The sequence below is a fragment of the Phaethon lepturus genome, unplaced genomic scaffold, assembly GCF_000687285.1.
Source record: "Phaethon lepturus isolate BGI_N335 unplaced genomic scaffold, ASM68728v1 scaffold53320, whole genome shotgun sequence".
In the NCBI taxonomy this organism is placed as follows: Eukaryota; Metazoa; Chordata; class Aves; order Phaethontiformes; family Phaethontidae; genus Phaethon; species Phaethon lepturus.
This window is the reverse complement of record NW_010510791.1, coordinates 16,828-31,032: the sequence shown is the minus strand read 5'-3', so window position 1 is coordinate 31,032 and position 14,205 is coordinate 16,828. Positions and strand designations below refer to the sequence as shown.

The window sequence follows — 14,205 nt, the reverse complement described above, 5'->3', positions numbered from 1 at the left end:
GGGCTGGATCAAACTGCCGCAGGCCGATGACAGAAACCTGTGGCTGAATCACAGCAGTTAGGAACGTTGGTGAGGTGGGAGCAGATCTTAGGTAGGACTGGGTACGGACCTGCCTGCACTGACCTGGGATGGGTACTTCTCAAGCCTGCCATCCTCCTGGGCAAGCTGGAGGCCGTGTTCTGACTCTTATGTTACACGCAGGTACCTCAGTGTGTTCTGCTGGTTTCTCAAGCCTCAGACTAGCCCCTGTGTGGCTCTGTGCTAAAGACTAACTCTAAACTTTCTTTACTCCAGCTCTTTGCCACGGGACTCGCCAGAGGCAGCCTCTCTTACACAAATTCCAGCAGATTTGCCCTGATGGCTCAGCAGAGCTGTATCCAGTGGAAGCACAGGATGTTGTGTGGGGTGCTGTCTCCCACAGCCCTAGGTTGGCGGTACCAGAACTGCATGAGTGCTGGTGGGAAATGGTTTTGTCAGCTGCAGTATAATACCATTGAGTGTGTGGCTTTTGCCCAGATGGCACAGCATGCACCTGTTGAGGATCTGGAGCAATTCTGGGTTAAGCTAAGTTTGAGAGATGCTCTGAGGCATTTTGAGTGCTAGAGAATGCCCCTGCCCTTTTTGGCAGAGTTGGGATGCGTCCTGGGTTGGGGTTGTCATGAGGAGGAGGAACCTCAGCTTTCTGTCTGTTCAGGAGCAGTTGCACCAGCTTTGTGGGAGAAGAGGCCAGTGGAGGAGGGCAGTTGCGCGTGGGAGATGATCCACGTTGCCTCCATAGCATGCCCTGTACCATCCAGGATGTGGTTGGGATCTGACTGTTGCACCCGCCTCTGAGGCAGAGGCCCTCTGCTGCTGCTTATATGCTCTCATCTGTGGTTGTGGTTTCTCTCTCACACTTTTCTCCACCTCCCCCCCCCCAAACCAAACCTCAGCCCTGCCTTTTGTTATCCTGCTGTCCCTGGGAAGGTACCAGGCTGCGTAGCACTGCATGTGGTGCCCCAGTGGGCTGTGTGCTGTGCTCCGTGCTGCACTGCTGTCAAACTACTGCTGCATGGTTACTCTGCTTTGTTCCTCTGGCCTGCCCTGAAGCAGGGCTCCTGTTTGTCCTGTCCTGCAGCTTTTCTTGGGCTGGTCATGCTCAAACCCCAGAATGTCAATTCTGAGAGGGCAAATGCGGACAAGGCTATTGAACTGTCTGTTTATCGTTACAAAGTGATGTGTCAGGTAGAAGAACTAGACTAGACCCAGCTTGTGTCTGCTGCCCTCATAATCACTGCTAACTCATTGAACTTCTGCTAATGTGTCACCATCATATAATTGAACTTTAGCTCAAGATAGCAAATCCATGCTCCACCAGGATTGTCAGCTGCTTCACCACTTTTTTACCATCAGTGACTCTTCTGTATCTGGGACTGCTTAAGTAACAAAAGGGAGCGGCACACTTGCTTGACAGAGCTGGGAGAAAACAATACTTTATAATCTAATATTCCTCCAGAGGGAATCCTGAATCTACTCATTGGGAGCCAGATAACCAGTGACCTGACATCCTTGCCAAAAAGGTAGTAAATATGTACTAGAGAAAAACTGCTGCCAGACCCTCCTTCTGCCTGCCAACACGAGAGGTGTCTGCAATGTGAGTGTGCATAGTGTTGAAGTGGGTGAAATGAGCTTGAGCAAGGACAGAGCAGTGCCAGCCATTGTGGCAGGGCAACATGGAGGCATCTGTTTCTGAACTCTGGGATAGGGAGTGGGACCTGGTGTAGGTGTTGGGGCTTCTGTTAGCCTCACAGCTCAAGTTGTAAGTGTCTGTCTCACTGTTGCTGGCAAGCCAAGACTTTTTCCATACGCAACTTCCCATAAAATAAATTTTTCTCATGTCTCATGGTCTCTGAGACCACAGAGGAATGCAGGCAGCACTTTGACCGGACACGTTCCTCCTGCTGGTACCAGAGTTCCTGAGGCCAGCAGTTCTCTTCTTCCCGTGACCCTGGCAGCTTCCCATTTGCTCCAGTCACTGATTACAGAGCTGAGCAGAGTTGCAGAGATCTAGAAATACTTATGTTTCCAGGGAATGTCTGACCTCTGATGAGATTTTTTGTTTTGTTTTTTTGTTTGTTTTAAATTTGTGGTAACTAAGCCTCATGTCTTTCCACCCCATATAGTTTCCTGTTGTAGTTTTTGAAGGGGTAGCGCATCAGTTTTAGTGAAGGCCAGGAGTACAGCAGGTAAGGAGTCTACGTGGTGAAGTTGAAAGAATAAAAAGCTGATGGGTCTGATCTCCAAAGGGGAAGGAACGTGCTGGCAACTACAAACACAAAGGCCCTGGAATGAGAGATGTGTGCCATGTGTTGTTCTTCACGTGAAGATAAAAAATCCCCAACTTTGCAGCAAGCTGGGGTCAGGCATTTTGTGCAAAAACTTTCCCCTAGCATGTCCCTAGTGATTTAGGAAGTTAATAAACCACAGCCAGTCCTGCTGCTGTCTCATCTTACTCTTTCCAACTTCAGCCATCTGCCCCACCCTTGCCCACGCAAATCTTTGTGTGCAGTGCAAGGTCCTGCACGGAAAGTGAATGCCTTTCACCTGATTATCAGTTACCTCCTAGGCCATTGTACAAGGACCATCTATAGATGTCCTGATGCTTGAAGCTTCCTTCACATAGCTTCATAAATGGATGATCATGATTGCTGTGGTGATGGCAGGAGGACGATGCCAATCATAGCATGCTGGCACCAAGGATGAATAGCCTTTGCTTCATGTTTTCTATTAAGAAAATGCAATGCTCTTTCCTCCTAATTCCACCATAAGTGTCTATGCTGACCTGCAGCAGCCTCTTAGGTTTCTGAGAAAGGGAAGTGTGGGCTCTGCTGAGGGCTTTTTTTAATCATGTTGAGGCTGTGCCAGCTCCTTTTGTACACCCGCCACCCCCAGTTACTGTCAGCTAGCAGTGTCAGCACAGTGCAAGACCTGAATTGCAGCGTTCGCTGTTGCTGTGAATGTAGAGTAGAAAATGTACCAGATGGGTGAGAGCAGCCCTCTTGGCATTGCTTTCCTCTTTGTTGCCAGATAAAAGATGAGCTTACCATAGGTAGATGTAAGTGTCATCTTTTCTGTAGTTCTTCTTCCAACATTCACCTTGCTGCGTGAGATGTTATGGTCAGTCACTCTTTCAGACTCGATTCACAGCGCCCAGCAGCTCCTGAACTGTGATCGGCGTAGACATCCCACTGCTGCATTGGTTATGTGTATCATTCCTCTGCTGATCCAGCTGGGGATGCACTAAGGGGCATCTAGCTGGTGAGCTAGAAATGTGGTCATCTACTTGTGCCCGTTCCAGACAGAATTTATTTGGCAAGTCTGGTAAAGAGCAGCTCTGAACTTCACTGTCCAACTGCAGCTTTTGGCTTAAGGGTGCATGGATTGCCCTCATCAGTGTGCACGCTTGAGGAAATGTCTTGCAAGTGTCCCATAAAGAGCTCAGCAAAGAGCTTAGCAAAATGCTGTGGATACCTTGAATCTCCTGATGTGAACTTGGAGTTTAGTCTCCTCGTTAATACTCTTGCGCTCAGTAGAGCATCAGGGGCAGGTGGAAAGAGCTTGGACAAGAGCCAGGCTCTTTCCAGGCGTCTGCCGTGCACGCTCCTTTCCTTCTTGCTTGGATTCCTCTAGTAAAGCCCAGTTGTGCAAGAGCTGGGATCAAAGGCCTCAAATGCCTAACTGGATTCATCTGAGTTTTGTGTGAAGGCTTAGATGCAACAAAAACCAGAGTATTTGCTTTTATTCGTGGGTAGTATTAAGCATGTTAGACAAGCATACACTTAAGAATGGCTGTTACAGTGTGGGAAAAAATGGCAAGTGAAGCTTTGATAAAGATACAGCATTAGGAAATCTGCTTGCTGCCTCCCTTTTTCTTGCCCTCTTCAAACGTTTTGCAAATAGTTTTCAGACGACCGTTTGATCTTAAATTTGCGTGTCAGCAAAGGCTATGCAGTTCTCTCGGGAATTAGCAAATCGTAGAACAGGGTTAGCAGGAGTGTATTGTGGGCTGCTTTTAAATTCCTCCCCTTGCATGAGCCTCAAAACTGCCCTGGAAATTTCTTGCTGAAAAGTTTATCTTAAAAAGACCTGGAGCTATATCAGGCTCATTGTTTCTTTTTTAGATTACCCATTTAGATGCATCTTTTTGATGTCAGCTGTTAAATTTTATCCAAAGAAGCATCTATGGGGAAACAGGGTAGATGGAAAATTTTAGTATCTTCTGTGCCAGAAGTCGTTCTCCCATGGAAACATGGGTATGAAAGTGTCATGGTAATTGACAGAGTATCAAAAGTAGCTCTAAGTGCTCAGAGTGGGCTCTTCTTACTTCTGAGTGTTTTGGGGCTTTTTGATTTGTTTTGTGCTATAAGATGACCTGGAAACCTCAGGGACATACTCAAGCAAGAACGTACGGTCTCTTGGCGTGTTAAACTTTGCTGCCCGCACCTGAATTGATTCAGAGTTGTTTGAGCATTTCCCCACTCCCTTCCCGCGTGTCAAAGGATATACGCAGCCACCTTACAGCCCGGTGGCGTGAAATCCCCTGCTAGCGAGGAGCGACCCACGATGGGCTTGGTGTGCTGGCTGCTGCTTGGCAGCAGTGGGCACCGGCTGCGCTGTGCGAGCCTGGAGATGAGGCTGAAAAGGACTCTGGCCTTTTATTAGTGTATTTGTAAACATTGCTAAGAGGCAGGAGAGGAAGTGTGAGTCTTCATAAGTTACTCTGTCAAATGTGGGGTTTTTTTTTTCATTTTTTGTTAGTGTTTGTCCCCTCTTGAAACTCGTTCAGCCAGATCCTGTGTGGCAGGTTGGAAGCACATAATTTATTCTATCTTCAAAAATAGGAACTGAGCTTATGTTTGTTTGAGGCTGGTTGCTCTCTGGCTTTTCTAAGTTCCTGGCCTGACTTTTGAAAGTACAGAAGAATTTGGGCTCTCCCTCTGTGTACACAGCAATGCACGAGACCTTAGCTGGCTGGTCCAAGTGACTACGCAGATTAATGATTGTCAGAAAAACTGGGGCTTTGTGTGAAAGGTTAGTTAGATCTCTGTTATGATCCTGCTGTGAAAAACTGTGGTAAACATTGTGGATTGCCTCATTAGAGGGGCTCTTTTGTGAGGAGGGCAGAGCTCAGCAGTGTTCTTGCTCATCTTACCAAGCAGCAAACTGCCCCTCGAGTAGAGCCAGCATTGCCTTGGCCTCTAGGTACGGGCTTAGCACGACACAAAAATCAGGCCAGGGGTAGATGAGCTAGGAATGAACTGTGGCCCCAGTAGTGTGGTCCGTGCTCACTACAAAAGGGTTGTGTCTCTTGAAAATCCTTGCCTGTGTCATGGTTAGCTTTGCTCAAACAATTCTTGATGCTTTAATTTGATGCAGAAATGGCTGTTATTAATTCTTCCATCTTGCTCAGCCAAGACTACGCTAGGTCCTTTCTAGCAAATTATATTTGGGGGGACGGGAGTGATAGATTTCCTTTGCCTACTGAGCAGTGTTTCAGTGGAAGCTATAAGAGTATCTTTGCTGTATTTAAAATAAGTTTCTTTATAGTTTCAAAACCTCCTCCCTTTAATTAAAAAATAATAAAAACAATAAATCTACCATTTCATTCCTATCTTGGGTTGATGCTGGAAATTCTGAATTTGCTGTACTAGACTGCTCCCAGTGAATTGTTAGTCTACTGACTCAAAAAGGTGATTCAGAAGATAGATAAAGAGAAGACAATTTTTAAGAAGCCCTTTGACACTGAAGGAGTTACCATATTTAGTGGATTTTTAGTTAGAGATGTTTTGTAGTCTGATGTTGGGGCTTTTATCCCAGCTAGTGTAAGTGAGTGTTCTCATTACATAGACTCTACAAAGAATGGATTTGAAAGCTGCAAGTAGTTTGTGGGCAGTGTTTTTGCACACTCAGTTTGTCTGATAAGCTGGTCTTGAAACTTACACATTTCACACCTTGAAATGAATTTCAAAACCATTATTGACTATATATTTTGCACGCCTGTTCCCCTTCCCTGGTAGTATATGTTTTTACGCAACATGGCTTTATGGCATTGTTGTCTTTAAACATAGAGGATGAAGAGTTAATTATTCACTTTTCCTAGGAAGTGGAGACTTGTACACATCTAAACCTTGTTTAAACATTGAAATCCACATTAGTAGAATTCCCTTGTCCGACAGTTTTTAATGTGGGCTCCAGCAGTGGCATGGAGTTAAAATATGCCTAGGAATCGTATGGTCAGCAGTTAGGTTCCTAGTGAGAGCCGAGCAGCCTAAATCCACCTTGGGAAACAATGGAGGTTGAAGGAGGAATTTTGGTTAACACTCTGGGCTTTGTTAGGGGATCAAAATTTAATTAAAAATAATCTCCCCTTGATATGGTCTCTGCACAGCAACCTTCCTCCTACCCCCACTCCTCACCTACAGGTTGTCTGTGGAAGAGAGGCTACTTCTCAACAGCAGGGTTTTGGCGGTGGTTGTTTTCCTGGTGTACTTTCTTGCATGTTCAGAATAACCTCCAAATGTGCTGTCCCACTTTATCTCTCAGCTGAAGCAAGTATAGTTAATTCCTTTCATATAGTCAAATTCAGTTTAAATGGCGTAATTCTGTGCCCATTTTTTCAGATCTCAGGTATCTAGCTTTCCTCTGACATACTTTAGAAAGGTAAGCAGATTCAGGGGAAGTTAAGCTCTGTGAGTGTCTCCTGTGTGTTGCAGTGGTTTTGTTGTTCTCATCTTTGCCTGATGGGCAGGTGGACCTCTGTGCTGCATTAGTGGCCTCTGTAGCCCAAACAGATGCTGTCATTGGGTCTTTGGGCTTCAGGTTTCTTGCAAGAACTGAATGAAATGGTCTCTTCCTACTGTTCTTCTGGTCCATCTCAGGGAAAGACTCAGGGAGGAGCTTCTCTGACGCTCAACACATGCTGTGGCACAGTTGCAGGGTTCAGACCTTCTCTGGGTCAACTACCATGTCCCTTGGGTGGTTTGGTCATGTATTTCTTTGCCAGTTGTATCCATAGCCTTTCTCAGTTGCTGGGATGAGATGAAGATGTCTCCTATTCCAAGGAGGTTATAAGCTGTTCTTAAAGAAAGGCTGACAGAGCCTATATGACTTCGCTTTCCCTGACCTGCAGGGAATGCTTGGTGGATCAGATGGGGCCAGTGTACACTGTCATTAGGCAGTTAATTTGAGTACCTACTCAGATCTTGGAACCAGCACCTGCAGACAGGACCATGGGATCCACCTTTTTCAGGCATGGAAAAAAGCGTTTGGACCATGATTTGCTATGGTGTCTCTTCCCATCTAGAAGTACCCAAACTGAACTTGCTTTTGCTCCTCTGCCAGACAACATTTGAGAACAGAGGAGGAAAACTATCTGACTGTGAAATGGGGACTTGAAGCTATTATGTCGAAGAGAAGTGCTTGCCAATCTTTCTTCCTAGAAGGGCAGAGATGCACAGCAAATACTGACTCCACCTGGCAGAAGGGATCTAGTGCCTCTCCTCATTCCTGTATCCCATCCACTGACTTTTTGCAGGATGTCCAATGATTTTTGTTTTGTTTTGTTTTGTTTAGGCCCAAACTGCAGTTAAGCCCAGCTAATGTTTTTGGCAGCTTTGGGCTCCATGACTTCAGTATACTGAAATCAATCTGTTTGAGAAATGGCATGCAGGTTCTTGTGTGACTTAGATGCACTCTGTGCTGTCTCAGATGCAGTGTTGTCAGTATGTGAGCTGTGTCAAAGTCGGAATGGATGCCTCTGACTTCTGCTGAAAGGTTGCAGTTAGTCACCAAGGAGTCAAATGATACCATGAAGAGTGACTAGCGCTTGTGCAGGGCCAAGGTTTTCAGGGAGAGCTGCAGCTCTCATGCTTTGCTGCTGTTGAAATGGAGAGCTCCCACCGGCTGCATCAGTGCTGCAGACCCTGTGTGTGCAGGCTGCTTCTTTGGAAATAGGAGCAAGAGCTTTGCATGTGGAGTTGGTATAGGAATACATAATTGTCTGGTGCTTGCCTATAGAGGTAATGGTGACTGCAGGAAGCTGGAGGTAAATCTCAACATTATCTGTTGTGAAACAGTTGTTCTGCTGTAATTTTGATGTACAACTCAGCTTTTTCTTTTTTTTTTTTCCTGCCTCAGCAAATTCTTTCACACATAGTCGTCTCTAAGTTTTGTTTAAGAAATGCAGGAGATGAGAAGACCTACTGTTAAATGAAACTTGAAATGACCTTAATGAAATAATGCAGTGTTTTCTCTTCTCTTTTTCAGTTTAGAGTTTCTATACCTTGGAGGGAATTTCATTACTTCAATTCCACCTGAATTAGCAAACCTGCCTTCTCTAAGCTATCTAGTTCTGTGTGACAACAAGATCCAGAGCATTCCACCTCAGCTGGCACAGTGAGTATTTACTGTCATCAGCCACCAGTTGTAATGAACTCTCTGAACTTTTTCTTCTGCATCAGTGGATAAAAGCACATGGGAGGACCTATTTGTCCTTCAGTTTGTTAATGTGACTAGACTTGAACAAGGAGATCCTCAGCATGTTGGACTGCAGGTGGACCACGAACATGTAATATGGAAATCTCAATCAAAGGGTTATGGAAAAAAAATGTCACCCAGTATACATCTTAAGGGGAATTAATGGATTTGTACAGAGAGCCCTGAGAAGTACTGAGGCAACTCAGAAAAGATAAACTGCCATGTTACCATATTCGTAGTGATGAATGCTTGGTCTTTTACCCAAAGCCTTTTTGTGTGTACTTTTGTGTTGTACCAAACCCTCTGTTCCCTTGGCATTTCTTATTCTAGCATCTCGGAATGTTTCAGTGTTCGTTAAATCCTACGGCACAGCTCTAGAGGATAGCTTACTGCTTTATCTGTTTCATAACAGGGGAAAAAAGACATTGCAAACTCTGTATGGGTAGCCTAAGATGGGAGGTGAAGAATTCAGTGTGTAGCTGTAACCCCAAAAGCAATTGAATGGCAGCACAGAGTTTTCTCAGTTGATTCTGTCCTGCACCTGGGTCGGGGTAACCCCCAGTATCAATACAGGCTGGGGGATGAAGGGATTGAGAGCAGCCCTGCCGAGAAGGACTTGGGGGTACTCGTGGATGAAAAGCTGGACATGAGCCGGCAATGTGCGCTTGCAGCCCAGAAGGCCAACTGTATCCTGGGCTGCATCCAAAGCAGTGTGGCCAGCAGGTTGAGGGAGGTGATTCTGCCTCTCTACTCCACTCTGGTGAGACCCCACCTGGAGTCCTGTGTCCAGCTCTGGAGCCCTCAGCACAGGAAAGACATGGACCTGTTGGAGCAGGGCCAGAGGAGGGCCCCAAAACTGATCAGAGGGATGGAACACCTCTCCTGTGAGGACAGGCTGAGAGAGTTGGGGTTGTTGAGCCTGGGGAAGAGAAAGCTCCGGGGAGACCTTCTTGCAGCCTTCCAGTACTTAAAGGGGGCTTATAAGAAAGATGGGGACAGACTTTTTAGCAGGGCCTGTAGCAACAGGACAAGGGGTAATGGTTTTAAACTAAATGAGGGTGAACTTAGACTGGACATAAGGAAGCAATATTTCATATTGAGGGTGGTGATACACTGGTGCAGGTTGCCCGGAGAGGTAGTAGATGCCCCATCCCTGGAAACCTCCAAGATCAGGCTGGACAGGGCTCTGAGCAGCCTGATGTAGTTGACGATGTCCCTGCTCATAGCAGGGTGGGTAGGACTAGATGACCTTTAAAGGTTTGAGAGCATCCCTGGATGCTGTGCTGGACTATTGTTTTGTGCTTCCTGAGAGAGGAGAATGCCTTCTCCACAAGCCAAAAACTTGCTTGTCACCTGTGCCGATGCTAGCCTGGCCTGACCTTGCTTAGCTTGTGAGATCTGGTAGCATCACAGTGCAAGCTGATGCAGCCACAAGCAATGAAAACATGGGTTTTTCCAGGGTTGGCTGCCTACCAGCAATCATCTTTAATGCATGAGTGAAAGCAGGTGACTTAGTCAAAGTATTGCATGGAACTGTTCTTGATGTATGCCCTGGGTACAACGAAACGTCATCTCCCCTGAAAGCACTCAGTTTGTATACTTTTGTTCTGTGCTACCTTTTTTGGGGAGGTGTGTGGGAGGAATACTGAGAGGGACAGCACCATATTTAAGACTGTATTTCTTTAACAGGCACTCTGGAGCTGAGCCAAGTTTTCTAGGGTGTTGTGTGTGCTGGAGTAGCAGCAGCTTTTTTAGCGTGAATTTATGCTTTAAAAGGGAGAAAAGCCAAAGAAAAAGAAATTGGTGGGAGAGGGGAGAGTAATCAGGTCTGTGTGTAATGCAAGTCGTGGGGTGATTTTGCTTGCACATCTTGACTGGGTTTCCATCTCCCTTTTCAGGCTGCCTTCGTTGCGTTCCCTTAGCCTGCACAATAACCTGCTGACTTACCTTCCTCGAGAGATCCTAAACCTGGTTCACCTGGAAGAGCTGAGCTTGCGTGGGAACCCACTGGTGGTGCGTTTTGTCCGTGACCTGACCTACAATCCCCCAAGCCTTCAGGAACTGGCTGGACGCACAGTTAAAACTCGCAATGTTCCCTACGCTCCCAGCGATCTCCCAGAGAATCTTGTCCGGTATCTGAGCTTGGCCAGCAACTGTCCCAATCCTAAATGCGGGGGTAAGTTCACCTTCACTGCTCTGCTTTCTGCTTTTACCTGATGGGTTTTCTTTCCCTCTGACTTGCCGTGACTTTAGTAGCTCAGTCAGGTTAGATGTGCTGTTGCATCCAAATTCTAGCTGTATTTCATTGGCTCCAGGTCTCCTGCAAACTTGTCTTTAAGGAACCTTGTTCACTTAGGAATGATGTTCAAAGTTGTAGTGCTGGTTTACTGTATTTGCATGGGGAATATAAGACACAGAATGTGTTTCTGTCAGTCTTTGCAGCTCATCCCAGCACTCCACTCTGCTTTTACGGTCTGAAGTTATCAGATCCGTCCAACTTGAAATAGCTCAGACTAAGTAAAGGACAGGAGAATTTTTCCAAGCACTCTTCCTGAACAGCAAGCTTCAGTTCTGGATGGAAAAGAGGAGAGAGGCTGTAGTGCTTGGCAGTTACCAAGAGCAACTTGCTTAGCTCTTGCTTGGGAGTAAGAGGAGAGGACTCCTGGAAGGACAGGACTTCATAGAAAAGCCTGGAATGCTTGGGCTTAATTTGGCGTAATGCTTAATCTTTATTCAGATTCAATGATCTGTGCATTTAGCCTTTAGAATATTAAGGAAAAAAAATCATTAATTAGTATCTACCCCACAGTCATAATGCAGGCTGTTATGTCCTTTACACGACAATACCAAAGCATATGTGATATCAACTTGCGTTGGAAGGGAAAGAAATGTTTACTTTTTTAGAGTTTTTCACAGCTTGGAGAACAGTGGATCGGTTTTGCTCTTTTTCACTTATGAACTAGCATAGTACTGCAGTTCACAAAAAGAAAAGCTTACTCCAGACCAACTAGGACTTAAAACACCACTGGAAACTTCTGAAAATGTCAGTATCTGAAATCAGTTGCTGTGACAAGAAGAGAAGGTAATTGTGTGTTACAGCAACACTGTTGCTATGGAAAGTAGCATCCAAACTCAGCGTGGTGACTTCACTCAAGCAGAAGAAAAGTAAAGCTATGAAGGTCTATTTGTGAATGCATTTTTGCTAGCTGGTAGAAGAGGTTTTACAAGTTTGAAAATAGAGTGCATGCATTAATTTGACATTTAAGAAGTTTGCAAGTTCCCAGCCTGAGATTTCTCCCTAAAAAAAAATTGCTGGTTTCTTTGGAAGTAGCTGCCCTGTGTCTTTTCACATAGAGCATGCTGTTCTGAATCACCTAGCAAGTACAGTTTTACAGGATTTTTTTTTAACCAAGATAAGAAATTTCACATTTCCAAAGGTGCCCTGGTCCCTTCTCTTCTACCAGTATCCTTTGTCCTTCTACATCCGGTGCTGTGTCAGTTAAATCCTAATTTGAGGCATTTGCAGCAGACGCAACAACCTCGTAGACCTTACAGATTTCTCCGCACGGGGTCTCATATGTTGTTACTGTCCCCTCTGCCCTTACAGGTGTCTACTTTGACAGCTGCGTCAGACAAATCAAGTTCGTTGACTTCTGCGGGAAGTATCGCCTCCCGCTGATGCACTACCTGTGCTCCCCAGAGTGCTCCTCTCCCTGCAGCTCTGCCTCCCAGAGCTCTACTTCCCAGAGCGAGTCTGACTCTGAGGACGAAGCCAGTGTCGCGGCACGCAGGATGCAGAAAGTCCTTCTGGGATAACAGGGAACAAGAGGGGAAGACTGGAAGGAAAACATATTTGAAAAGCAGTAATGGAACAGGGAAGCATGAGCCTCTGGCCTGAAGGGCTCAGGAGAAACTGTCCTCAAGTCCATGTAAGGGGCAGAACATCTTAGCAAGCCTAGACTTGCTTGGCACAGTGCTACTTAGGAGAACTAACTCAGTGGCATACTGCCTGTAGGGTGCCTGGGGTTGCTAGAAACATCTGCTGTCTGGGCGACCCCCCCTGCTCCCTTGAACGGGCTGGGGAGGGGGATTTGTTCTCACTGGCGGATTGAGAAGGGTTTTAATATATGACACTTCACTGGACTTCAGTCATCCTGCAGAGCAAAGGAGACTGTCCAGATCTTTTAACACTGTGGTAAATCAGAAACAGGCTGATGATGCCATGTGAGTATGTATGGACCCCAGTGTTTTATATAGCATTTTGATTCTTTGCTGTCTCCTTTGATTTCAGTTACAGATTTTACACCCCTCCAGTAAAAATGGGAGTTGGGTGTGTTTTGTTCAGGAGTAGATTTTTCCAAACTCTGGTTACTCTTCCATTGCCTAGAGGCATAGGGTCTCTGTGCTGTTACAGATGCTACTACCAACTGAGCCACCTTTTTTCTCCCTTGTTATACCAGGCTGCTCTTAGTGTTTCCTCTTAACTGTATTCCTTATTTTTTCTCCCTCTGCCTCTTCCCATTACACCTGGAGTGTTGCTGTCTTTATGGTGCCTTCAGAAAACAGACGAGTTGTTCTGTTGAGACTTGGTCTTGCTTCAGACTTGTGGCTGTACATGCCTGTACAAGGGAGCAGATGCGATGCTCTATATCATGTTTTTGAGCCTCAGTGTACTGGAGCAAATCTGCTTTTATATCTGTGAAGTGCAGGAAGGCTCTTGATTGACATTTCTTGTTTCTAAGCAACCATGTCCCCCTGCTGCAGCTAGCTCTGCTATGCTTGGTACAGAGCTACTTTCCGTCTTTAAGGTCATCTGCTTAAAGTCGGCAGCAGCTTCATCAATTGTAAGTACTGCGAGAAGTGCCATGGAGAATGTTTTTTGGCTTTTTTTTTTTTTTTCCTATTCATAACATGAGAGGAAAAGTTGGTAGGGAGGCTAAGGTGCATTGTCTGAACATCTTGCATGAGGTGGTTTTGAAACCTCTTCCTTATTTATTTGTTTGCGTTTGCTCTCCTTATAACAGCTGTGGCAGTCTGTTGGTTTGTTCAAATAACACATTCAGTTGTCTTAAACTATATTTAAAGGAAAGCTGCAGAAAATAGCTCAGAATTCTTAAGTTTCAAGAAATAGCTTATAAAGATTAATATTATGAATTGACAGGTATCTGTAAATCTACTTTATGGGGCTATTGTGCGTTTTGCTTGGTGAGAGCTGCCCCTTTATTAATATTTCATGGCAGACAGTCCTTTTGATGCAGTTTCAGATAGAGCAAATCCAACTGTGCCTTTGAATGCATGAGCAGAGCAAACAGACTGTGTTAAGAAGCTAAACGAACAAGAAAACTTTTCTTAACCCACTTTGGCCCTACGGGGGAAATGAAAAACCCATGCTCCTCTCCTGCATTCAGAAAACGCATGTACCTGTTTGAATATCTTATGGCAGCTCTATGTTAATGGTCCTGTTTAATTATATTTGACACTTTATATATTAAAGCACTTTGATAATTCTACTCTTTGTAACTAGCTTTAGTGATTTTTTTTTTTTATTGGACTACAATTTTTCCTTTAATGTGACCTGAAGAACAAGGTCTGTGAAACTTTGTATGTTCCAGTCTGTCTTGGTGTGCAGGTGGAACTTCTCGCCTGTATTTCCTTAACAGCACTGCTCATTTCCCTAGTTTCCTTTGGAGA

The 14,205-nt window shown here is 45.3% G+C and overlaps 1 protein-coding gene across 1 annotated transcript; it reads left to right on the top strand.

The window, feature by feature from the left end:
• Nucleotides 1-8,282: 8,282 nt before the first annotated feature.
• LRRC58 (leucine rich repeat containing 58) lies at nucleotides 8,283-12,826 on the top strand (the record flags this gene model as incomplete). Its single annotated transcript, XM_010281879.1, has 3 exons — nucleotides 8,283-8,433; nucleotides 10,413-10,690; nucleotides 12,122-12,826. Coding segments are annotated over 3 exons (638 nt in total), but the record flags the coding sequence as incomplete, so codon positions are not given.
• Between the last annotated feature and the right edge of the window lie 1,379 nt (nucleotides 12,827-14,205).